This window comes from Peromyscus eremicus, chromosome 1 (assembly GCF_949786415.1).
Source record: "Peromyscus eremicus chromosome 1, PerEre_H2_v1, whole genome shotgun sequence".
Taxonomy (NCBI): domain Eukaryota; kingdom Metazoa; phylum Chordata; class Mammalia; order Rodentia; family Cricetidae; genus Peromyscus; species Peromyscus eremicus.
Genome location: NC_081416.1, coordinates 57,942,713 through 57,968,310, shown reverse-complemented (window position 1 = coordinate 57,968,310; position 25,598 = coordinate 57,942,713). Strand labels below are relative to the sequence as shown.

The following is a 25,598-nucleotide window of genomic DNA, read 5'->3' as shown; positions in this document are numbered from 1 at the left end:
ATGAGGAAACTGAGGCAGGTGCAAACTCCAGCCAAGGTCACTCAGCCAAGGCAGAGGGGTGGGCTGGCTAGTGCCTGAGTCTGGGTCTCTGGTGATCTTGCTCATTGTTTTCAGGGACCCTGGGGCATGAGCGTCGGGAGGTTTTGAGGTAAAGGTTAGCTAGGCGCTCACTAGCATCCCACCCTGCAGGCATCCCCTGTATGTGGCCACTGTGTCCTGTGTTATTTGTTTAGAGACAGGGTCTCACGTACCCGAGGCTGGCACTGAACTTGCTGTGTGGCTGTGGTGGCTTATTTACCTGTCATTTCGTCACAATCTAGAATCACTTAAGAAAGGAGTCTCAACCCAGCAACTGCGTAGATCAGATTGGTGTGTGGGTATGTCTGTAGGGGACACTTTGTCTTTCTGTAGGGGATTGTCTTGACTGTCAAAAACCCACCCTGAACGTGGGTGGCACCATTTCATGGGCTGGGCCTTAAACTGTGCAAGTGAAGAAAGCTAGCTGAAAGCAAGCCTCAGGACAGCAGCCACCACCACAGCCACCACCACAGCCACTGCCACAGCCACCACCACAGCCACCACCACAGCTGCAGTCGATCTCTCTGCCCCTGACTGTGGGAGACCTGTGACTGCTATCTCCAGCTCTCGTCTCTGTGACTTCCCTCAGTGATGGACTGTAACCTGGAGCTGTAAGACAAACCGACCCTTTCCTTCCCTACACTGCTTATGTCATGGTGTTTTATCACAGCAACAAATAGAAAACTAGAGCATTATCCAAGGCTGGCCTTGAACTCCTGATTTTCCTGCTTCTACTTCCAGAGTGCACAGGTGTGGACCACCGCACCCAAATCTGTGTTATATTCCACACAGAACAAATGTTCAAGTGGCACCTTCTCCAGGAGAAGCTGATGACATTCTGCATCTCCCCACCCCACCCCCCATCCAGTGTCAGAAACCACCAGCCAAGGGCTGGAGAGATGGTTCAGTGGTTAAGAGCACTGGCTGCTCTTGCAGAAGACCCAAGTTCAGTTCCAAAACCCACATGGTGGTCACCAGCACCAGTAACTTCAGTTCCAGGAGATCTGACGTCCTCTTCTGGCCTCTAAAAGTACTGCACCCATGTGGTACACATACATACTCTCCGGTGTACACGGATACATATAAAATAAATACATCTTAAAAGAAAACACATCAGCAGACCCCTCACAGAATGCTATGGTGCAGATATGGCTGGAACATCTCCCAAGACTCAATGTTGAAATCTGATCACCACTGTGAGCTATGAAGACAATGGAAACTAACCCTGCTGTGCTGTTCAGGGGTGGGGCCTTCAGGAGGCAATTAGTTCAGATAGGGCCACAGGATGGAGCCTGGTGAATGAGCCCCCGTGGCTCTGTGGAAAGAGGAAAGACACTGTTCCCCATCTCTTGCCAAGTGAGGCCCTGCACTGCCCTACAATGCTGCCAGCAACAAGGCCATCCCCAGAGGTAGGCTCTTGACCTTTAACCTCCAGTATCATGAGTCAAAATGAACCTCTTTGCTTTATAAAGTTACCCGATCTCAGATATTACATTGCTGTATGGAATCAAACTATATAGGACCAACCCCAAATTGTATCTGTGCTGTTTCTGCCTCCAGAACAATCCCTGTCCATGCGTGGGGACTTTCTAGGTATCTGGGGGCAGGAAGAGGGCCCAGCTCCTCTGTCCACAGTTCTCGGCAGGTGCCTGACCCAGACGGGCTCTCCAGCGTTCAGTGATGAACAGGTGATTTTATGAGCACACAACTTGTAAAGACAGACACGACAGCTGATGTCTGCTGTGAACACTGCCTCAGAAAGTCAGCAGAGGCAAGGGGCTGGACCGCAGTCACAAGGTCATCAGAGCTGGACATTCTCAGGCTACCACATGCAAGATGCGGTGCCAAGCACCGCCATGCGAAGTGTGTGCCTCTGGGAAACCCTGCAGTTATCGGCCAGTGTTGATATCCCACTATTTTACAGAAGAGGAAACTGAGGCTCACAGGCCACAAACTGCTTATCTGGTAAGTGGGGGTATCAAGATAGAAATAAGACATCCCAGATGGGAATCCTGATGGGGGCTTCCTGGTGGAAGTCAGAGCCGTGAGGACACGGCCACTGTCACTGCTGTGAGGAGAAAGGGAGAAGAGAGAAGCATCCTAATACTCTTTCTTACTACTTCAAGCCATGCTGGAATGACAGCTCAGAAGTTAAGGGCACTGGCTGCTCTTGCAGAGGACCCAGGTTCAGTTCCCAGTGTCTACATAGCAGCTCACAACCATCTGTAACACAGTTCCAAGGGGCTTGATGCATTCTTTTGGTCTCTGGTGTTACCAGACATACATGTGGTTCACAGATATATATGCAGGCAAAAAACTCATATACACAAAATAAAAATAAACTAAATTCTACTTCTAGACAAGATTCAAAACTGAGCCTTCTAGGAAGTGGGAATGCAAAGGAACCTGGGAAATGCAGTACCTGAGGACGAGAGAGGCTCAGGGAGGGGACGCTATTCAAAGACCTGCTTGGATATTCTCTGAGCAAGGAGTTTTAAGGACTAGAAGGCAAGAATTTAAAAGTCACTTCAAGAAAAACAACAGCAGCAGACAAGTGTGTGTGGGAGGGGGTGGGGGGGCACATCCCATGGAAGAGTTTCCACACAGCTAAAGAAACAACGGAGTGAAGAGACAGCTGATAGAATGTCGTCCGTACAGGCTGCAGGCTGTTCATCTGAAATGAATTCAGATGGCTTCACAAGAAAAACGCTGATTAAAAATGGGCAAATTATGGACTGGGAATGTAGCTCAGCTGGCAAAGAGCTTGCCCAGCATTCGAGAGGCTGGATTCAGTCCCCAGCACTGTACAAACTGGGTACAGCACCTCACTCCTGCAATCCCAGCACTCGGAGGCAGAGGCAGGGGGTTCGGGAGTTTAAGGTCATCCTCGTCTGTACAGTGAGTTTGAAGCCAGCCTGGGCTAGTGAGCTCAAAGGCGGTGAACAGGCATGGTGACTCATGTCTGTCATTCCAGTATGTGCAAGGACGAGGCTGGAGACTCCCCATGACTTTTAGGACAACCTGGGCTTCAGTGGAAGTTCTTGTTTCAAATAAAGAAAACAAAAGACACAAAACCTGGGAACTGGAAGGGTGGCTCAGTGGTTGAGAGCACTTTCTGCTCTCACAGAGGACCTGGGTTCAGTTGCCGGCACCCACATGACACCTCACAGCCATCTGTACCTCCAGTTTCAGGAGAGAGTCTGATGCCCTCTTCTGCTCCAAGGGCTCACACATGTACATAGTACACATAAACGCACACAACACATAGCACATACATACAAATCAATCCATCCATTCAAAAGAAACCCAAACCAAGTGGGCAGATGGGGTGAAGATAATTCTCAAAAGGAGACATGCAAGGGAGCACCAGGTTTATGGAAGGGCTCAGCCTTGCTCTCACCAAGGGGACCAAAAACCACAACCACAATAACTCAAACAAAAGATAAATAAACCCAAAACAAAATCCTCCCCCATCACAGTCAGAACAAATGCTACCAAAAGGCAAAAAAAAAAAAAAAAAAAAAAGACAAATGCTAAAATGCCAGTCAGGTCACAAAGAAAGGGGAGTGTTTGCTTATGTCTGGTGGGAGAGGAGTACACAGTCCCAGCCACTGTTCAAAGCAGCACAAGAGACCTCAGAAACCCAGGGCTGAGGCCACCATCAGCTATCCTGCTCCTGGGTGCCCATCCAAGGGCAGTGCCAGCAGACCCGAGGGTCGATGTCTGCATCCATGCAAAGGGCAGTGCTGTTCAGGGCAGCTAAGAGGCACAGCATGCATGAGTGGATGATGGGTGGGTACGTGCTTGGTACATGCACTAGGACACACTATCCATTATGTCCTAGTCAGACATAAGGGGGGGTGAAACTGTCATTTTTAGTCACATGGTGGGATCAAGAGGCCACGATGAGAAGTTCAAGCACAGGAATGGAGGCTAAGAAGAGGGAGGCGCTGTCACCAGGAGGCCGGGAGCAGAGGAGGGCTAGAGAGTATGTACAGAGCCTGAAGAGTCAGGAACAGGACTGGTGTTCCATGACAAGTGAGTGGATGACTGATTACAGTCAACATTCTTGTATCATTTGATTCTGATATCCGGAAGTCAGGACTGTGGATGCCCTCAGCACAGAGACGTGATGGCTGAGAGGCTAGGCAACCTCAGTGCTCTGAGCTGAGGAGACATCTAAGTCAACACACCCAAACACCCTTCAGGACCCTAGAAGGGATCTGTAAAACCCTTCCCTGCCCATAAGGACATTATGGAAGATGGGGGCCTTACTTAGAGAGTCCATGGAAGGACTCAGGCCCCAGAAGAAAGATGCCTCTATCCTGGGACACGGCACCATGGCAGAAGCCAGGGCTAGGCACATCTCCACCTGCCCCTGAAGTCCCTGTCCCTTATAGCTGATGTCATGCATGGCCTTTATCTCCCTTACAACACACTCAGACCTCAGGCAGTCTGAGATGGCTGGGCTCCTCCCTACCACCTCTAGTCTCCACACCCAGCTCCGGGGCCTGACAGCTGCAGTCAATGACAGGCAGTAGAGTGGCACACGGCTGTGGAGGTGGGGTAACCTCATGTCCACTAGCATCAGAAACAGAAGGAATGGTTCCATAAGAGAAACCAGGCCACCGAGGCTTGGGAGGAGCCACGCTGTGTCCAAGGGCAAGCTCAGAAGAGACTTCTGCATTGATCCTGGCTCACTCGTAAGTCTGTTACTATACCCGAATAATGCTGACAGACACTAGATTTCCTTAAGGGAAAATCAAGCATAGTCGTATTTTATATGTCCAAGTATTTGAGCTTTTCTTTTTCTTTCTTTTTAGACAGGGTCTCTATGCAGCTCTAGTGGGCCTGGAACTCACTTATGTAGACCAGGCTGGCCTTGAACTCAGAGTTCCTCCTGCCTTTGCCTCCCCAGTGCTGTGGGATTAAAGGTGTGCACCATCATACCAACTGAGCACGTCCTTTTTTGCACAAGGAAACAGAGAGGTTAAATAATTTGCCTAAGGTCACAGCGCTCAGCAGCTGGCTCTGGAACACTCTTTGCTTGTCTGAAGAGAGGTATGAGGGCTCTAACCTGCTGGGATCCAGGCTGACTAGGACTCAACAACCCTCAACTGTGCAGAGAAATAAACATTTAATATGAAAATTGGAATTGCCTGTTTCTTATGAGCCAGAGGTCAGCGCTGGCACTAGGAGGCTGGAGCTGGACATTCTGTGATTGGCCACAGGCCCATGGCGCACACCAGCTGGGGTCTGGGCACTGTGCCAAGATGGAGCAGAGGGTGAGACTATGCTTAGATGAGGCTGCAGGAGGGGATCAAGAAGCCTCAGACAGGCAGGGTCAGACCTCAGTGCTGGGCATCAGGTCAATGGAGAAAAAGGCCCTCCATGTGGGCTGAGCAAGGGACAGAAGGAAGCCGACCACTCACTTCTCAGGATACTCCTGTGGTCCATTCTCCACCGTGAATCCTGATAGATGCTTTCCCTAGTGTTGACATCACACATCATATAACAGTTGAGGCACACAGCATCTTCTCACATGGACCTCCATCTACCTAATCCCCAGGGCCACTGAAGCTGGGCTAACACACCCCAATTTATAGACACAAACTGAGGCACAGGTGCACCCAGGTCTTCTCAATAAATGGAGAGACCTGTACGCTGATCTTGTGGTGTCAACATGGCTCGTGGAGAGGAAGGTTTCTCCATCCACATAGAGGTGAGCCGTGGAATCTGAAATAGCAAGATCACCACCCTGGCTTGGAGTGCACAGGCTGGGACAGCACAGGACAGACAGTGAGGGGGATCCAGGTCAGGGCCCGAACAGCACCAAGTCACAATCCTGCTTCCTTAAGCATTTGTTTTGGCTGCAGTGTGTTACACAATTGTCTTTCCTTGGAGGATCCTGCACTGGGTGGTGAGCGAGTCTCTGGACCTGCCTGGATCAGATCTGGGCATGAGCTCAACACATGAGTGGCCTCTACCAGCTTCAGTCTCCTGTGCTGGAGAAGGGCTGAGTGTGCTTCCTGTGGAGCTCTGTGAGTTCCGAGCAGTCCGCAGGTGGGGCCTGCTCTTACCTTCCAGCTACTTGGAAGGACACTGCCTGTATCAATCATCACAACAAAGGTCAGGGACTGAAATGTTGTCATTGTTCTGTGTGGTCCCAAACATGGAAACATCTAGAACGTTTATGGCAAATCTTTACTTGAGTTCTTGGGATTAGAACTCAGGTTCTCAAGTTTGTACAAGTGCTCTTGCCGACCCGGCCACCTCCCTATTACCAGCCTTTAAAAAAAATTTTTTTTTAAATACCGTGGAGTGCCATCCTGTGATGGCATGTGTTGTATTTCATCATTCGTGCATTAGCTCCTTGATGGACTTCTGTTCATGGAACGTTTGTGCAAATCCTAAATTTCCATGTTGAGATTCTCTTCCCCAAAGTCCCCAAAGTGATGGTGTGGGAAGTGGGGCCACTGGGACCCTTGAGGGTAGGATTAGCACCCTTATTGAGGGGTTCCTTATTGTGTGAGGACACAGTGAGAAAGGAGCATCTATGTACCAGGACCTAGCATCCCCACAGGACCTGGATCCGGGATGTCCAGCCTTCAGGCCATGCAAGGAAATGGTGTGTGCTCCCTAGAGTGTCCCCTATGGTACTGCTATTCCCAGCAGGGGAGATACTTGCCCAGTTATGGCTCAGAGCTGGGTTCTCAGGGAGCTGAAGAGTCCGGGGACTCCCCATGCTGAACCTCCAGTGCAGACAATGGAAACCCTGCATTTTTACCTGGGTCACTGGGACCTTACCTACTCAATAAAAAGTTCAGCTCATGACCCACCACTGTCCTTTTGATCTCAGCAGACAGTCACAGTATAACTCTTCAAATGTCCCCTTCCAGCTTGAGGTGATGGGGTCCAGTCTGGGACAACATCATCAAATCTCAGGCTCAAATCTGATATGTCATTCAGCACTCCCTCCAGCCCCTGCCACTGGGCAGAAATCGCCGTCCTTTGTTCTGTGTGAAACTGACAGACGATTAAGACCCGTGATTATTCTATAATGTCAGAAAATTGATGGCAGCAAGCAGCTAAATGGGCTCAAAGTTGCTCAACGTGACATTTCATTCCAAGCTTTAAGATGTCAGACATCGCAGGCAGGAGCCGTCGGAAGCCGGGATTGCTGAGCCCACGCCACTGAGGCAAAGATTAAAAAGCAGTTTTAAAGATGAAAACAGCAGTTCTGGGGGGACACTGAGCCCCACTCCTTACTGCAGCCAGCGGGAACAGTCCCGCAGGCCTGCCATTGTGTGGAGCTAGGAACAGCTGGAATGCAGGAAAAGGCCTCAATGGAGGGAGGGATTTGGGGAGAACTAATCCTTCAGAGGGTAATGAACGGGTAATTGATGAGGGATTTGAGATCTCCTAATGGCCCTTGACAGCTCACTGTGCAAAGGGCCTGGGATGGGTTTTCCTACGATTTCCACTGCCTCCCACAGCTCTCTTCTGCAGCCCCCTTCTTGCTTCTTTCCTTTCGACATAAGCTTCCTTTATCTGAAGGAAGGCCTCACTGGAGGGGGTTGGCTTTTCTCTCTCTTTTTCCTTTCTCTCAAGTGGGAAGGTGTGGAATGAGCCAGTCCTTGCTTCTTTACTTGATGGACAGGCACACAATGGAGGCATGCTGGTGAGACCCCAGCCTCAGGAGAATGGAAGCTCCTGGCTGTTCTTCCTCAAGCCTGGCAGTGCTTTGAAGGTGCAGAGTAACAGGGTCTCAGAGAAGAGGCTGACAAACTCTCACCATTCTGGCTGGAGCAAAGAAATCCTGAGGAGACTCATGTGCCCCTCCCTTCGGCCATCAGACTGTTCAAACAATGGACTCCAAGGCACTGTTATTTTCCCAGGAGTCTCACGCTGGGGAAGGGAAAGGCTGAAGCCTGGTGCCAGCCAGAGGGGGAGCTTGTCTCCCACAGAGATCTCACAGAGTTCTGAGAACTTGTCAGACCATCTTGCAGGAGAGACTGGAGGTGATAGTGATGGGTCAGTGACGGGCAGGACCACACCTTGACCAGGACTGCTTAGGAATGCAAACCTCCTGCCCTCTGTTTAAGCCTGAACCTCATGTCTGGACCCTGAAGACAGACTTGGGAGTCTGTAGACCTCTTTGTCCATCTTCCCAATGTGGCAGCACTGAATGACGCCTCTGTCTGCTTTTCACTGTTACTTACTGTTTAATTGACTTGTTGAGGACAGTGGCTGAGCCTGACTAGTTAGGGCCACCTGGGCCCAGGCTCTGGACCTGACAGTTCTGGGAAAAGTAGATGTTCACTGGCTGCCCCACCACATACATACATGCATTTAATGAGAAGAATACATGCTGGGCAACTCCTGCCTGTGTGTCCTCATTACCGGCTTAGGACACACATCTGCTTTCCCAAGTGGGCACCTTGCAGGGGCTAGGAGAGCATTTAAGTATCCAGTTACAAACAGAGCCCTTACTTGGACCTTAGAGGTAGACAGTCAGACAGTCAGACAGTCAGACAGGCAGACAGACAGACAGGCAGGCAGCGGAGCTGTCATCAATCTCTTAGACTGTGTGATCTCCAGCAAATCATTTAACCTTTCTGTGCTTCAGAACCCTCATTAGAGATTACACACACACACACACACACACACACACACACACACACACACACACACTCTTCCTATTGTCACACAGTTGTTAGGGGGCAGCCGGGATGAACCCCCCGAGCTGCTATGTATGCCACCAGGCCAGTGAGCTAAGCTGGCCCAAAGTGACTAATCTGGCACTGTGCTCTATGTGTGTGCTGGGGATTTGGGGGAGGGGGTGTCACCGCAGGGCTGCCCTAGGCGAGCAGGGTGTGCTCCAGCCTGGGGCAGCAGTAAGGGGGCAGGAATGAGGGGCAGTATCAGAGAGATGGTGTCAGAGAGATAGACAGTGGCCAAAATATGCAGTCTGTATGGCCATGATGGCACACAACCCTGATCCTAACACACAGGAAGCAGAGGCAAAAGGATTAGGAGTTCAAGGTCATCATTGGCTATACAGCAGGTCCGAGGCCAATGTGAAATTCTGTATTTGAAAAAAAAAAAAATCAAAAGAAAGAAGAGAAAAGAAAAAAGACACCAGGCCCCGCCTTCTCTGAACGTGACACAGAGTAGGCGCCACAGATTTGCACAGGTATAGGATGGATGGCTCTGTATACACGGGAGAGTCCATGGTAGTGGGTGTGTCACAGGCTACTCGTGACAGGACTTCATCCACTGTGAGTGGATACTTTCCACCCTCAAGGTAAGGCCATGTGGGTGGAACTTGGGTGAGGACCCTTTAAGAGCCTTTAGGCCTGGGGCACAGCTCAGTGGTCAGATCCTATGCATAACCCTTATGAAGCTGGCTGCAAGAGGCACCAGTTCCAGCTCTAGCCCACGCACCAAAACGCAAACAAATAAACAAATTCAGGGTCTGCTCACGGAGGCTGTGGTTTCCATCTCTGGGCTGCAGCCAAGCTGCTGTCTCCCGAGATCTCAGAAAGGATTAAGCTCAAATGAAGTGTGGGGTCACGCAAACACCTCCTCTCCAGGGGAGGCGTCTCTCCTGCTAGAGAAGTTCTCACCCTAGGGGCTGCCACTTGAACTTGGAGGGGGGCTGAGGCTCCAGAGGTCCCCCTTCCACCTTCCTTCCTAGAATTCTCCAGGAAGGGACTTCATTGTCACACACACAGCCAGCCACAGGGCAGCTCCTCCCAAGGTGGGCAGCAGTGTACCATGTGAATGTGACACCTAGCCACTGTCCTCCACTGCAGCTGAGTCCCTCCTGACCAATCCCTGCAGAACTTTCTCTGCCACTTATGGCCTCTGATTCAAGTGTAAGACAGGAAAACATCCATGACATGGTGACCCAGAGTGCTGGCTTCTGAGTCCTCCTAACAAGAACATGACGTTCTTTAGAGCAGGTCCCTGCTGGTCTCTCTAAGATCCCCTGACATGCTCCCACCCATTTCCTGCAGCAGCAGGCTCTTTCAGTGCCCTGCACCCCACCCCCAGGGCCTTTGCACATACTGTTTCCTTGGAATCCTGGTTGTTAAGACTTAAGAGCGTTGAACACATCTGGGCTTGCTTCCTGTGGTTTCTGAGATGATGAATACTTGGCAGCACCCCTTAAACACTGACTGATAAGCCTTTTAAGAGACTCTGACAGGCCCAAAGCCCCAGTGGTCATCCTGTCAATGCCCCCAAAGTTCTGAAGTTGCAGGCACACATATACACACACAGTCAGTCACACCCATTTTTTTTTTTTTTTAAACAGAGATTCTGGGGATTTGAACTCAGATCCTCATGCTTGCACAGCAAGAACTCTTACCTAATGAGCCATTTCCCAAGCTCCACTCTGGGCATTTTCTTTAATTCCCCACAATACTCCCATGTGTTCATCAGTAGCAGCAACCATTTACAGAAGGCTGGCTCTTTGTGGAACACGGGCTGAGACTGTGCCCATGGCCCACCTCCTCTCATCATAGGCCCGGCTTACAGATAGATGGGGAGCTGAACTTGGAGCCTGGAGTCAGAGTAAAGTCCCTAGGGGTGTAAACACACTGGGCCACTCAGGGGCTGAAGAGGCAGCGCGGAGTAACCTGCCCTCCACGCTGACTCTCACCCGCTGTGTATCTCAGCACTGCTGCAGGCACACCTGCCTCCCAACCACGTAGGTCAGTCCAACCCTGGGCTGCTGCTGCAGGGCATCAGCACCAAGGGAAAACCCTCAGACTGGGACCTGCCAGCAGAGGGGAGGTGGGCTGTCTGCGATCCAGGGGGACAGGAGGTTCCGCTTCACCTTTAACAGCTTTTCCCTGTCAGTGAGGTGTTTGTCTGATCATCACAGGCCAAGGCCGCATAGACGGGGAAGGAACCCAGAATTACCACAGGCCATCAGCCTCTTGCTCTATGATGGCTTCCCACATTCCCACTGGGCACAGCCAAGAGAGTCCAAGGCTGTCCTGACCCTTGTTCCTGCCCTGCAACCAGTCATCCAGGTGAGACTGACTCAGGGGCCTTTCTGACTCAAGTGCCAGCTCCAGAGCCTTCCACCTCTTCCAGGCAGCCCTCTTGTATTACCTTCCTCAGGTCACCAGATCCTTCATTCCCCATGTCCTTTCCTACCAGCTGGGAGCCCTGGAGGTGCATGCTCAGAACCTGCAGCCAGGGTGGGAATCAGAGCTGCCCCTGTGTGAATCCTGTATCCCCTGCTGGCAAGCCTGTGGAAAGTCCTGCTTGCAAAGAAGGGACTTGTCTCATTTGCTGTCAAAATCATCTATGGAGGGCTGGGGAGCTGGCTCTGGGGTAAAGATTTTGCTGTAAAGCATGAGGACCCGAATTCAACCCCGACAACCTATGTAAAAGCTGGGTGTTGTGGCACGCACTTGTAATCCCAGTGCTGGGGAGGTAGGGATAAGACGGTTCCCTGGAGTTCCCTGGCAGCTCGTCCAGCATTATTTGCTGAGTTCCAGGTCAGGAAGAGATACTGTCTCCAAAAACACAAAGTGGGGCTAGTGAGAAGGCTCAGTGGACAAAGACACCTGCCACCAAACCTGACAATCCGAGTGACCCTTGGGACCCACATGGTGGAAGGAGAGAACCAACTCCTGAATATTGTCCTCTGACCGCCACACATATGCCGAGGCTCACGTGTAATCCTCTACATGCATACAAAATAAATAAATAAATAACAGATAAAATGCAATAAAAACATTAAACAAAGACAGTGGACAGCTCCTGGAGATCAATACGTGAGCTTGACCTCTGACCTCCACACACACGCGTGCGCACACACACACACACACACACACACACACACCCCATCATCATCGTCATCATCATCATCATCATCATCATCATCATCATCATCATCACCATAATTGTATCATTATCATCTGTAGACACACAACAGCCACACTTCCCAGCCTAGCTTGTCTCCAAAGCTGGAGTCTGGGCCCCAGACTGTGGTGGCTGAGATTAGAGTCTCTGTGGGGAACGGCCTGTTGTCTCCGCCTCTGATTAGGCTCAGGCTTGAGGATTGTCGATTTAATTTGGCCATTGCTGCTCAGAGCTGGGTGACCTCAAACAACTCGTGACCCTCTCTGGGTGACAATCCACATGCAAGGTTTCTCAGAGCCTGGGCTACACTGACATCTTTCGGCCAGGTCAGAAGAGCTGTGCTCATCCTGGACATAGTGCAGAGCTGTGGTCATCAGGCACACTATGGGACCCACCTTCACACTCAGTATACAGACTCTGTGGACCATCACACTCAGTGTCAGAAGAGAGTGCTCCTGTCCCTGCCATGTGGGTGGTCTAAATGGAAGGATCCACTTACCCCAGAGGGCCATAAACACAGAGAAGAAGACCGTGGCCGGGTTGTCAAAGAGGTGACTGGCACGGGCCGTGGCACAGGCTGAGCTCATCTTCCAGTAGCTGCAGGTCTTGTCACACAGGGGACACATGGTGATATTGTGTCTCTGGTCACACATCTCCATGCTACAAGACAGAGGTGGCCTCAGGTTCCCAAGTGGCCTCAAATCCTCAGGTTCCAGTCTCTTTCCCAGAGGCCATGGAGGGTGGCCCTGGTAGTCACAGTCAAGGCCTGTTGGCTAGCTGTGGCCACTCTGTCTCCACTCCCTGCCACAAGCTTCACAGGCATATGACCCATGCCTAACCATGAGTCTCAGGGCCTCAGGCTCCCTTCAAGTCCCTGATGCTGTCCGACTTAAGCTTTCCTCGTGGTTTGGGGGAAAGGCCCTGGATCTTCACCTTTAATAGAACCCTGATGTAGCCCATTCTAAAAATACCTGCTCGTGTCCATATTCTTCTTGAGGCAGAAAGAGGCATTGGAGTGTCCCCTCTGGGGTGAGCCTTGGATGGTAACACCTGAGGTCAACACTCCTGACACCTTTATAGCCCAGGATCCCCAGCCAACCTTCCTACTGTCCCCAGGACCTATCAAAGCTGTGCTACATGCATGGAGGCTAGCTCTTTGTTCGGTCAGGCTTGGAAGCCCAAGGGAGGGATGGAGTGAACTGCAGCCAGGAGGCCCTCACTGTGGCCAGACCCATGCTGGGTGACTCTCTGGTAGCACTGGGCATCGTGCCATGACCCTTACAGGGCATACGGGGGCAGCTAAAAAGGTGGAGAAAGGGTGCTCAGGACTCCTCTCTGTGGGTGGGTAGTCTCAAAGGAACACACCCCCAAGCTTCCAGGTCCCCAGGCACCCCCAGGGGCTCACTCAAGAAACAGAGGAAGCTTCAGGGGCAGCAGGGCCTGGTCAGTGGCGCACACAGGCTCAGCTGGGTTCTGAGACAATGTGAGGAGCTTTGAGCCCAGAGCGCCCTGCCCTCCCCTACTCATGCTAACACATCCTGAAATTTACAAGCCATCAACAGAAGAGGAGGAGCCTCATCACTACCCTGTGTGGTGTTCCCTGACCTGGGGGCTACCACACTACAGTCCCACCTTCATAGGTGGAGCAGGAGCTCAGAGAAGAAAACTAAATTCCTTAGGGCCTCACAGCAAGGTGGGACTTAAACCTCAGTCTCTGAATAAGAGCCCTGTGCTTGGAATGGCTCCCAGGGTCACAGTCCCCAGCTGAGGTCAGGCTTCTAGGCTGTATTCTTTACAGTCCTGAGCTCTGTGACCATGGTCAAGACCTCTAGCTTCAGGCTCAACATTTCTGGAAAATGAGGAGAGGGGCAGGAATACTGCCCTCTAGCCACAGCTGTCCTGAACTCTCTCCTTCCTTCCAACTTGGACCTGACCCTCATCTATAAATAGATGAACAGGCTGGAGAACTCATTCCCAGGGGTCAGATGGCTATCCGGGAGAAAGCTGAAGTGGGTATTTTTGCCTTTTTTTTTTTCTTCTTCTTCAGATTTCTGGATCCACATGAACTGGTATATATACTTGTGCTGGCTCTCAGGGACCTTCCTCTGTGCCCAAGGCAGAGGACACCAGCTCCATGGTCTTCGTATGCATCAAGGGTGCTGGTCACTCACCACAGATGCAAAGATGAAGACAGGCTAACTGTAACCAAGACAGTGGTTCTGGAGGACCTGGGGAGAGGTGATGTACACACGCATGTGTAGGAGAGGGGTGGGCACCCCGGAGAGAAGAGCCATGTGCTCTGGAGCCTGAGGCTCTGAAGTCTCAGCTCTGGCGTGTGTGACCATGCAGTCTTGGGAAGGGTGCCAAGTTCTGCTGCCTCAGTTTCCCAGGGGCACAACGCTGTTGGATTGCTGGGACGGTGAGGCCAGAGGACTAGCATGTGTACGGCTCTTTTAAGGGTGCACCTCAGTCCCAATGTGGCCACTGCTATGGTCATCTACCTGGGGCCTTAAATTAGCACAGGGTCACCAGATGCCCAGGAACTGGTCCTTCAGTGCCCATCTCCTCTCATTGAGATAGATGAACAGGCAAGCCTCCAGTTGTGACTGGTCTGGTCTGAGTGCCCTCTCCCTAGGAACTGGTGGGTGGAAGGCCATTCCTGATATATCAGTATGCATCTTAGGGTCATGCTGTCTATTTGGCCCAAGACTGGGGGAGGCCCGAGGGCCCGAGGAGTGGCCTCAGGCACACGGTATGCCATGGCACAGTTCCACCCGCCTGCCTGCCTGCCTATGAGTCTTATGGCTTGTCTGAGTGGTGTTGTACCCTCCTGCCCCACCTCCACCCCCGCACGCTAGCCTCAGCTTCCAATACAAATGCCAGCAGCTAGACAAAAGCCCTTTTTCTGGGGGCCTTAAACTCAGCCAAAATCAAGAAACACAGCCTGAAGGTCCAGTACTCAGAGAGGAGAGGTAGTACAGAGTCACTGGCCACCACTTCCCTGAGACCTCAGCCTGGCCTGATGGACTCCAGGGGGGACTTTTGTGCCTCTGGCTGCTGTGCAATATCAACTGGGGCAGAGGCCAGGGCCGGACAGGCCTGGGCATTGGCTTTGTCTCTGCCGCCAGATGATTACTGTTTGCCTTTCTGACCATGTGACTTAAGGAGACTGAGCTGCCAGGGTAAAAAAACTTGGTGCCCTCTCTTGGGAGTCCACATCCTGAGCCGGCAGAACCCTTTCTACACAGGGACATCGCAGGGGACATCCCTATTCCACTTCCAGCTTCTCACAAGCTTTGAGCTCCGGCAGCTGATAACCAGCCATTTTTGTCCATCCTCTCAGTAAATCCCAGCATGCATTGCATTATCCTGGCATCATAAAACCAGGATATTATCCATGTATTATTATTGTACTATATTATCCATGTATTGTATTATTCATGTGGACACAGGGACAGGCTTTCTCCAGTTTGAGACTGAGGGAACCTGGGAGGGAATTTGGGGGAAAGGAATAGCAGTTGTCTTATCCACATATTAAAACATCTTGGAAGGGACTGGAGAGATGGCTCAGTGGTTAAGAACACTGGCTGATCTTCCAGTACCCATGTGGCAGTTCACAACCATCTTTCTCCAGCTCCAGGAGGCTCTGTTGCCCTCTTCTGGCCTCTGTGGGTACTACACACACAGTACACACACACACACACACACACACACACACACACACACACACATATTCAGATAATACACGCATACACATAAAATTAAAATAAAACATCACAGAGGCAAAATTGGCCAGATATGGTCTTTCTGGTCTGACAAGACCCCACCTCCTCCCCAGCTGACAGACACAGGGTTCTCTACTGATCAGAAGCAGTGACGATGCTCCAGTCCATAGACTACAGCAGAGGCACAGTGCTGAGAAGGTCCTGCAGCTGGTCATTGGGGTGGGGGCTCAGATCTTCTGTGTGGTCTCAGAACATGGATGTCCCTCAGCATCATGTCTCCCATAGAACGCAGGGTTGGTGCCTACCTGGGAATGTTTTCGTCCACAGTGGCACATCCGTAGAGGAAGACAATGACACCCACGATCGAGGCAGGGATGAGCATCTGGGTGTAGGCGCCAAGCCAGGCAAAGTACAGGCCGACCTTTTCACCAAAGTATTTCCTATGCCGAGAAACAAAGGGATGCACTCACACTCTAGACCACGGGGACATATTATGTCCCCCTGGCAATGAACAACTCCAATTGGACCACTGAATCTCCTGCCTGAGAGTTGGAAAGTGAGGCTCTAGGACACCTCATCAGGTTTGGGGTGCTCTCCTTCCTTTATATACACTCCTACTTACTGCAAGTGCTCTACCACTGAACTGGCCCTAAAATAGTCATATATTCTCTCCTTCTACCCCCCCACCCCCACCCCCGTCTCTCATAGTCCAGGCTGGCCTCTAGCTCAATATACAGTTGAGGATGACCTTGAACTTGTGATTCTCCTTTTTTCATCTTCCAAGCACTGGGATTACAGGTGTGCATTGCCATGCCTGGCTTACTCTCTGCTGAGGATTGGATCTAGGTCTATAGGCATGCTAGGCAAGCACTCTACCAGCTGGGCTGAATCTCCAGCCTCCCCTGTCTTTCAGAGGCTGGGTTTTTCTCTTTGGCTCAGGCTGGCTTTGGCTCACTATACAGCCCAGGTTGACCTTAAAATCCTGATCTTCCTGCCTCAGCCTCCCAAATATCGGGATTACATGTGTGTGTCACCAGGTTTGACTCTGCCTCTCCTCTGTGCCCCGGGCAAGGGTTCACTTCTGTTTGTGAAGCCTTCACTGGTGGTCCAGGTGTGTCCCCATGGCCATGGGTTCCACCCTAAACTCCATTCAGTATAAGCAACAAATGAAACTTGGTCAGAGGCACCAAGTAAACTAAGCAAGAGTCTGCTGGCCCTCCTGGGCTGACATGTATTGTCACCATTCACACCTCATCTACAAGCTCCCACAGGACTTGAAGCCCCGCTGGCTGACCATCCTGCCAGCCTCCCAGACTGTCCTGCGGGTTCCCTCAGACCTGGTTACAAATTCTCACACATTGAGGCAGATACTTCTTCCCTTCCACACCCCAAAGCAGGTGATCTCAGCAGATGTCCTGCTGGCCACACTGAGGAGGATTCAAGGAGAGGCAGTGGGAGTGGCCAATGCCGGTAGTCCAGTAGACATGACTAGGCCGCATCACCAACCCCGCCTGAGCTGTCTGGCTTCCTGGAGACCCAATGGCCCACTCAGCCTTCAAGGACAAACAGGTTCCCAGGTGGCTGGATATCTGGAGCAGTTGACATGCCCAGGGACTTTACCATCCGGACACGGCCTTGAGTCTCGCTTCACACAGACACCTCCTAAGAGGCCAGGTGCCTCCACTCACCTGACCAGGTCGATGGGCTGGTATTTGTAGAAGACCCCATAGCTTGCCCACTCCTCATACAGGAGCTGGAGAGAGGAAAGAATGAGAAAGAAGTTGGTGGAGGGTCACACACTGATGCTACTCCCTGGAGGAGCTTCAGGGTTTCAGTCAGCCTCTCCATCATTCATTCATTCATTCATTCACTCACTCAACAAATACTTAGAGAATGCCAGGGAGGGAACTGGCATTCTGGATTCAGGCGGGGATGGGAAAGATGCTTCTAGAAGGTTATGGAATCTCAGCTTTTCATGACTGGATTGGGAATTCATCTATGACATCTGACAGAAAGAGGTCACTAGGGTCAGATACCAAATCGTTTATTATCTAAACCATCAGTGTTCAAGCAGAGACACAAACAGCAAAATTGAAAAAAAAAAATCTCCTGGCATGCAGAGACAGCACAAGGTTCATCTCCCAAGACAGGCTCCTGATTAACACCTGTCACGAAACAAAAGAGACCAGGGCCAGCCAGATGGCTCAGCAGTAAAGGTGCTTGTCACCAAACTTGGCAACCTGAATTTGATCCCCAGAACCCACATGGTAGAAGAGTACTGATTCCTATAAGTTGTCTTCTGATCTCAACACATGTATATACACACACACACACAGACACACACACATACACACACACTCACACATGGTATGGGGGTGTGTGGGAACCATTGGTTAAAACAACCCCTAGTGTGCAAACAAGACACACATTACGCCGGGCGGTGTTGGCGCACGCCTTTAATCCCAGCACTTGGGAGGCAGAGCCAGGCAGATCTCTGTGAGTTCGAGGCCAGCCTGGGCTACCAAGTGAGTTCCAGGAAAGGCACAAAGCTACACAGAGAAACCCTGTCTCAAAAAAAAAAAAAAAAAAAACCAAAAAAAACCCCAAAACCAAAAACAAACAACCAACCAACCCCCCCCCCCCCAAAAAAAAGACACACATTACTTTCATTCACACTCAGCTCCTATGTCACATTCTCCAGCTGCAGGGTCATTCATGACGGGACAGAGTGGTCCAAACCCCAGAACAGCTGTCTGTGGGAAGGGAGGTCGGCTGCCTCTCTGCTTATCTCAGAGTTCTTCCCTAGGCTAACTCCTTCCCAAGTGTAAAGTCTAAGGTTACAGCAGGAGATGAAGCATCCTCTAAAGCATTCATGACCTCTTTCCCCAGTCCCAGGAGCTGACACAGCCCAGGGTGTCTGAACATCTTCTCAGGGTTCTATGGTGGGGCTAATGTACTACACTGACCTCAGTTGGTAGGCAGAGAGGAACCTCCTGTAGACCATTCTAATGCCCCTCTAAACTCACACAAAGGGGCTGCTGGTCTTACCTGCCAGCCAAGAGGTGCTTGCCTAAGGTTACCCTGCTGGTGGGGATTGAGGAGGTCACTGTGGGACCCCTGTACCTCCTCATGATCACCTTGAACAAGGCCAGAGGGGTGGATCTACCCAGGAATGGGCAAGGGATTGTCCTCTGACCTCAACACACACACACACACACACACACACACACACACACACACACACACACACAGAGAGAGAGAGAGAGAGAGAGACAGACAGACAGACAGACAGACAGACACAGAGAGACAGAGACAGAGAGAATGGATGATGTAGGGACCGCTGGTTAAACAAACCCCGAGTGTGTGAATAGGACAGAGTAGCCCAAACCCTAGAGCAGCTGCCTGTGTGCTGCCATTGTGACTGTGCAGACTGGATGGTAAAAGGGTCCAGAGAACCTCCTTGGCACACACCATTCATGCCTAGCTTGGCAAGGAATTACCAGGCAATGGGCTCTGTCCCTGCATACTTCCCAAGAGCCCTTCTGTCGGTCTTCAGTGGGACAGAACTTTCTGGTCCTCAGTCATCCCTTCTGTTGGCATCAGAATTGTAACGGAGGAGGCTGGGCAGGGATGGCTCTGTGGGTTCCCATGGGTCCCTGCCTCATACTCTGTTGCTTGTTACATGTCTTCTTCCTGTAACATCCAACTACATTTTTTTATTTAAATGCCACCCCACTCCGTGTGTGTGTGTGTGTGTGTGTGTGTGTGTGTGTGTGTGTGTGTATGTACCTGTGTACAGGTGTGTGTATATAGCTGTGCATGTGGAGACCTGATTAACCTTGGATGTCGTCCTTAGGAAGGCCATCCACCTCCTTTGAGCTCTTGTTAGCCTAGAGATCACCAGTGAGACTAGGCTGGTTGTCCACAGCACCCCAGGGACCCTTCTGTTTCCCTTTGCAAACTGCCATGTTGACTTATTTTAAACACAGGTTCTGAGGACAGCATTCAGGTCCTCATGCTTAAGAGACAAGTACTTCACCAACTGAAATATTTCCCAAGCCCTTTAACATTCAAATTTAAAAACTGGGGTGGGGTGTGTCTCTACACTCAGGTGTTGTGCAGTCATGGAAACATCATCCCAGACATTCTTAGGACGGGACATATGGACTCCCTACATATGTACAGTCCTGAGTCTCCTGTGATTACTAAGAACTGGGACCTTTCAGGAGGAAATCAGGGTTGTATGAGGTCACATATTTGGGGTCCTGACCCCAGACACCAAGTGTCTTACAGATGAGGCAGGATGGTGCTGTCTGCAGGCAGGGAATCCAGCTGGCCATCTTCTTGCATACCTGAGTGCCCCTGTCTGTTCAACCTCCCCATTCGTGGTTGTGGTTCCCATGCTGCTGAAATGCTCTCTCCCAACTCCAAAGGTCCACAGCAGAGGGGGAAGATGAGTCACGTGACTCTTCGAAGATGAAAGACAGGCAGGCAGCATAACCCACATGAGGAGCAGCCCAAGAGAGGGTCTCTACTTTGGGGGAGGTGTCCTTCTTTATCTGTCTGTCTATCTATCTATCTATCTATCTATCTATCTATCTATCTATCTATCTATCTGTTTATCTATCTGTCTGTCTTTCTTTGAGACAGTCTCATGTATTGCAGGCTGGCTATGACTTTGCTGTGTAGCTGAGGATGACCTTGAACTCCTGATCTTCCTGCCGTCAACTCCTCCTAAGTACTCATTAGGATTACAGGTGTAACCACCATGCCCTGTCTATGCAGTACTTGGGAGTGAACCCAGGGCCTTGTGCACAGTAGCCAAGCACTCTACCAATGCAGCTGCATGCCCAGCCCCTTCCTGGCATCCCTTCTGCGCTCTGAGAACTAACAACCATGTGTGTCACCCACAGGCAGTCCACATACCTTCAGGAAGTAGGGAAGAAAGCAAGGGAGAGACAGAGGCACCTGTGAGGACCAGGGAGCCCTTCTGTGAAGCTGGGACTTGCCTGCCAGTCCCCTGCCAGTATGGCTTTATGGCCCCTGAAGTCCCAGATGGGGCTCACATAGGATGAACACCACCACACTCTCAGAAAGGCTTCCCAGTAAGAGCCTGAGAGGAAGCGTCAGCATTGCTGAGCCAGGGTAGATTTAGGGGAGCACTAGGCAGAGTTGCTTCTGCCCCTCCTTTGCACCAAAAGCTAAGGGGTGCTTTTTCCTGCTGGGACACTGTGGGAGCTGATGGCTCATGCATGTCACTGTGATCTGCACAGGTTATGCAGACATGGGAGAAGACTACAGCTTCCTCCAGAGAGCAGAGCAGACCCCCAGCCAACCTTGAGGAATCTACACCTCACCCCTGTAGTGAACCTCTAGCTCACCCGTGACTACATCCTGCAGTGGGGGTAGGGAGGCTGATCATCAGAGAAGGCAGGAGATCAGGGAAAGAAAAAAGTGAGACTTGGGATGAGAGAAGGAGGAAGGAGAGGCGGGGAGATACAGTGAGAGGAGGAGGAAGGGGAGGAGGGAGATACAGTGAGAGGAGGAGGAAGGGGAGGAGGGAGATACAGTGAGAGGAGGAGGAAGGGGAGGAGGGAGAGGCAGGGAGAGGAGGAGGAAGGGGAGGAGGGAGATACAGTGAGAGGAGGAGGAAGGGGAGGAGGGAGATACAGTGAGAGGAGGAGGAAGGAGAGGAGGGAGATACAGTGAGAGGAGGAGGAAGGGGAGGAGGGAGATACAGTGAGAGGAGGAGGAAGGGGAGGAGGGAGAGGCAGGGAGAGGAGGAGGAAGGGGAGGAGGGAGAGGAGGAGGAAGGAGAGGAGGGAGATACAGTGAGAGGAGGAGGAAGGGGGAAGCATGGAGGCATGAGAGACAGAAAAAGGAAGAGTGGGGGAGAGAAAGCAGGGAGACATAGTTAAGGGAGGGAGGGAGGGAGCGGGGAGGAAGAGACAGACAAGGGTGAGGATGCACAAGCTTCTTGGAAATAAAGTGTTTAAAAATCACTTCAGGGGGCTGGAGAGATGGCTCAGTGGTTAAGAGCACTAGCTGCTCTTCCAGAGGTCCTGAGTTCAATTCCCAGCAACCACATGGTGGCTTGCAACCATCTCTAAAGGGCATACATGCAGACAAAGCACTTGTAAATAATTAAATAATTAATTAATTAAATGCTTTAAAAAACAAACAAACAAACACCTCAGGAGGATTCAACCACGCCATGGGGTCTGGCTGGCCCGTGTGGCCTCTGCAGGCTCATCATCATCCTCACTGAGGTTGGAAGACAACACTGTTTCCGACTTAAGCACCACACTGTGAACTCCTCCTGCTCTGAGGTAACCTCCCCACCCTCGCTGTCAGGCCAACAGCTCACTGGGAGATTTCACCAATGCCCTTGGGGGAAGCCTGTTGGCCTCTTTAGCCTCTGCCAGCCCAGGAGGAGTGGGGCTCAGAGCGGGCGGCCGTGAACTGCAGCAGGCAGGGCTCCGCCTGGGGACTAACCGCTGAACAGATGGATAATGAGTCGGGACCTATGGCTCAGTCCAGGACAGTGGTGGGGCAGACCCATTCCAGCCACATCTACACATCTCCCATGATGCCAGAAGCCCCTCCTTAGAGTTCTGGCTGTCCTCTCATCTGTGGGACCCTCACTGGCCTCAGGAGGATCCAGCAGTTGGCTGCAGCAACACCCCTGCTCAGGTATACGTCACTGCCACACCACTCAGCCCAGGAAGATGTCCTTGCTGTACTTTGATTTTTTTGGTCCTGTCGTATACCTCAAGTCAGGCTCTGGGGGTTCCCATTCATCCATTCATCTACCATTTCATCTTTCTCATCATCTGTCTATTTATCCATGGACATGGTGGGAATTGTAAGGAAGAAGCCACAGATTTTGTCACAGAAAAGGGAAAAATTTCAAACCAAGCCAGTTAGAATGGAGCCATCATGGGAGAACAGAAGCTCTGTGATAGGACCAAAATACTTACATGACCTTCCCCTCTCCTTTACATCCATCATATCTACTCACTGACACATCCACCCACCCACCTGTTATCTGTCTACTCATCCATCCACCCACTTGTCCATCCACCCTTCATTCATGCATCCATTCACCTATCCACTCATCTATCCATTCACTCTCCTATCTTTCCACCTACCTACTCATCAGTCTAGCCATCCTTATATCCATTTACTTACCCACTCACCCATCCATCCATCCATTCATCCACTCACTCATCATCTATTCATCTACTCATTCAACTATCTATCTATCTATCTATCTATCTATCTATCTATCTATCTACCCATTCATCTATTCATCTATCCATGCATCTATCCATCCAACTAATCACTCATTCATCCATCTACACACCCACCCACTCATCCATCCATCCATTCTTATAATCACCCACCCACCTAACTATCATTATTCTCTGGCTATCCAGTGGGCCAGGCGTTGTACTCTTTGCTGGGACATAAAATTCACCGAGTGTGGGGTGTTCCCGGTAGAGTTAATAGCTGGGCCTGGACAACCTGGAACTGTGTTGCTGGACCTGACACTCAGCAGGGCCAGGAAGTTATCTGAATAAATAACAGCTATTCCTGGCATGGTGTGACTGTCATCTGAATTACTATGACCAGCATGATGGCTGGTGTGGCTGCAGCTCTGGGGAGAGTAGGGGGCTGGGTGTGTGTGTGGGGGGCAAATGGGGTTGCTGCTGTCCATGGAAGGACCTCAGCCAAGAGGCTGAGACACAAGGGGTGAGGGAGCGGACTCCGAGCCCAGAGCTGGCTAGGACACGGAGTGGACCATGTTTCTCCAGCGGGATTGGATAGGGGAGTTCAGCAGGTCATAGGGTCTCAGATGAATGCCAGATGGGACACTAAAAATAACCAAATATGTCATTTTTTTAATGCTAAATCTGATAGAATCTTCAGCTAGATTCCCGGGCAGGCAAGTTACATCAAGTACTAACCATTTGAAAACAAGCCTGGGGCTGGAGGAGTCTGAGAAGGAAGGACATGCCACCCAAAGGTCCCCAGGCCTGGGGTGTGGGGACAAGGCCTCTATTGTGAGGCACACCACTTGCAGAGGGACAAGGGAGGAGCAGAGGTCCAGGGAGGTCCCCTCTCCAGGAGGGAGCCTGGTTTGTTGGGTTAACAGACAGGCTTGTTTGGATGCAATGTGGAAGGCTGTTGAGGGGGTGTTCCTGAGAGTGGAGCTGGCATCTGCGGGGGGATAGGGGGGACGCTCACACGGGGGCAGCTTCTTGGGGATCCCCCAGGCAGAGCAAGGATTCTGGGCTGCTGGAAAAATGAGGAAGGACAGTAGAGAATGACCCATAGTGTTTCCCAGAGGGCACTCCACTGAACTCCTGCTTAATAACTTGTCTATTTAAAAGGGTTCCAGGACAGGTAAGTTTGAACACCATGAAACCAATTCCCCGGGATGCTGTGGGGACTGTGGCTCTCTGGGCAACTGGCCACTGTGAGCCCATGTTTACTGATCCTGGTGCTGGGGGAATGAGGCCAGGTGGCCCCAGGGACAAGGTGTAGGGTTACCCCATAAGACAGGGGTTCTCTGGAAGCCAATATGGGAGAGGAGGGTGGAGAGGAAGAGGCGGGCTCCGAAGAGGTATTTTTCCTTTGCACGCTGGTTGGTCAGGTATCTGTCAAGGGCTGGGTAAAGTGACTAGGGGAAGGAAACAGAGAGCCCCCAGGCCACTCACCTCTCCAAGCCCCGCCTCCCACTCTGCTTTCACACACTTACTTTCCTGTCGTTGAACTCGACATTGTCACCTTCATAGTCTCCCTGTGAATGGAAGCAAAAGTAAGACTGTGCCACAAAGCATGAGGCTGACCAGGTGCCCTTCCCCCCATGGCCAGGGCTGTGTGAGCCCCAACTCCCGTGGTCAGGGCTGTGTGAGCCCCAACTCCCGTGGTCAGGGCTGTGTGAGCCCCAACTCCCGTGGTCAGGGCTGTGTGAGCCCCAACTCCCGTGGTCAGGGCTGTGTGAGCCCCAACTCCCGTGGCCAGGGCTGTGTGAGTCCTGCTGGCCACTTGGCCTCTGACACCGAACTCCCCAAGCTTTGTCTCCCCTCAACACAGAGTGGGATCCAAGAGAAAACCATGGATGGCATTGCCTTGAAGTTGGCAGGGCTAAAGAAAAGGGCTTTGGGGGAAAGAAAGCCTTCCACCAACAAGAACATGTGGCGTACTCTGAGATGTCCCCAGAGCCCTGTCTAGGTTTCCACTGTCAGGTGTCCCGCAGTAAAGCACACAATTTCTGAATATCTAGATCCCTGAGCCCAACATGCCCAGGGGCTCAGAGATGCAGCCTGACTTTCCTAAGGACACACAGCTAAGTGTTTGGTTGGACCTGAACTCACAACCAGATCTCACAAACAGTCAAAGGGAAAGAGGACAATAAAAGTTGGAAGCGCCTCTCCACAGCAATCCCCGCCACATGTAGCCGGCCTGAGCCAACCACCCGCTTTAGCAAGATACAGTGTGGCCTCTTCAGAGTCGGCCTAGGGCAGCCCCCTCCCCTCCATTGGTCAGCAACGTTTGCAGCATCGGCCATGGGGAAGATCTTGCCGTGTCCCCCAAGCAAGGAACCCACTGCTGGGGGCTGAGGACAGCTTCCCTCTGGACTCTGGGGTGGGGGGCTCTCCCACCCAGGCTCAGGTCCTTTGGGTGTTTTCATGAATGAGTCCCATGGTTGGTTCCAGTATGGATTCATTCATACCGGAGGCTTGCTCGTGGTAACCTGAAGGCAGACAGATGCCAACCCGGAAGGAAGCTGAGAAGCTACCAAGCAGCCAATATAAATGTCACCAGCCTTTCTGTGCAGGTGATACCTCTGATTACTGGAGACCTCCCCAGGGTCTCACTTAGAACAGGTGACTCTTAGTC

The 25,598-nt window shown here is 51.5% G+C and overlaps 1 protein-coding gene across 3 annotated transcripts in view; it reads right to left on the bottom strand.

The window, feature by feature from the left end:
* Window positions 1-25,598, bottom strand: part of Ano1 (anoctamin 1) — a 98,242-nt gene that overhangs the window by 38,453 nt on the left and 34,191 nt on the right. For all 3 annotated transcript variants that reach the window (XM_059263947.1, XM_059263955.1, XM_059263964.1), the window contains 4 exons: window positions 24,454-24,495; window positions 17,378-17,442; window positions 15,995-16,129; window positions 12,464-12,624 (listed from right to left, as the gene is read on the bottom strand). In XM_059263947.1, coding sequence (XP_059119930.1) covers window positions 12,464-12,624; window positions 15,995-16,129; window positions 17,378-17,442; window positions 24,454-24,495 — 403 coding nt within the window. The remainder of the gene's footprint in view (window positions 1-12,463; window positions 12,625-15,994; window positions 16,130-17,377; window positions 17,443-24,453; window positions 24,496-25,598) is intronic.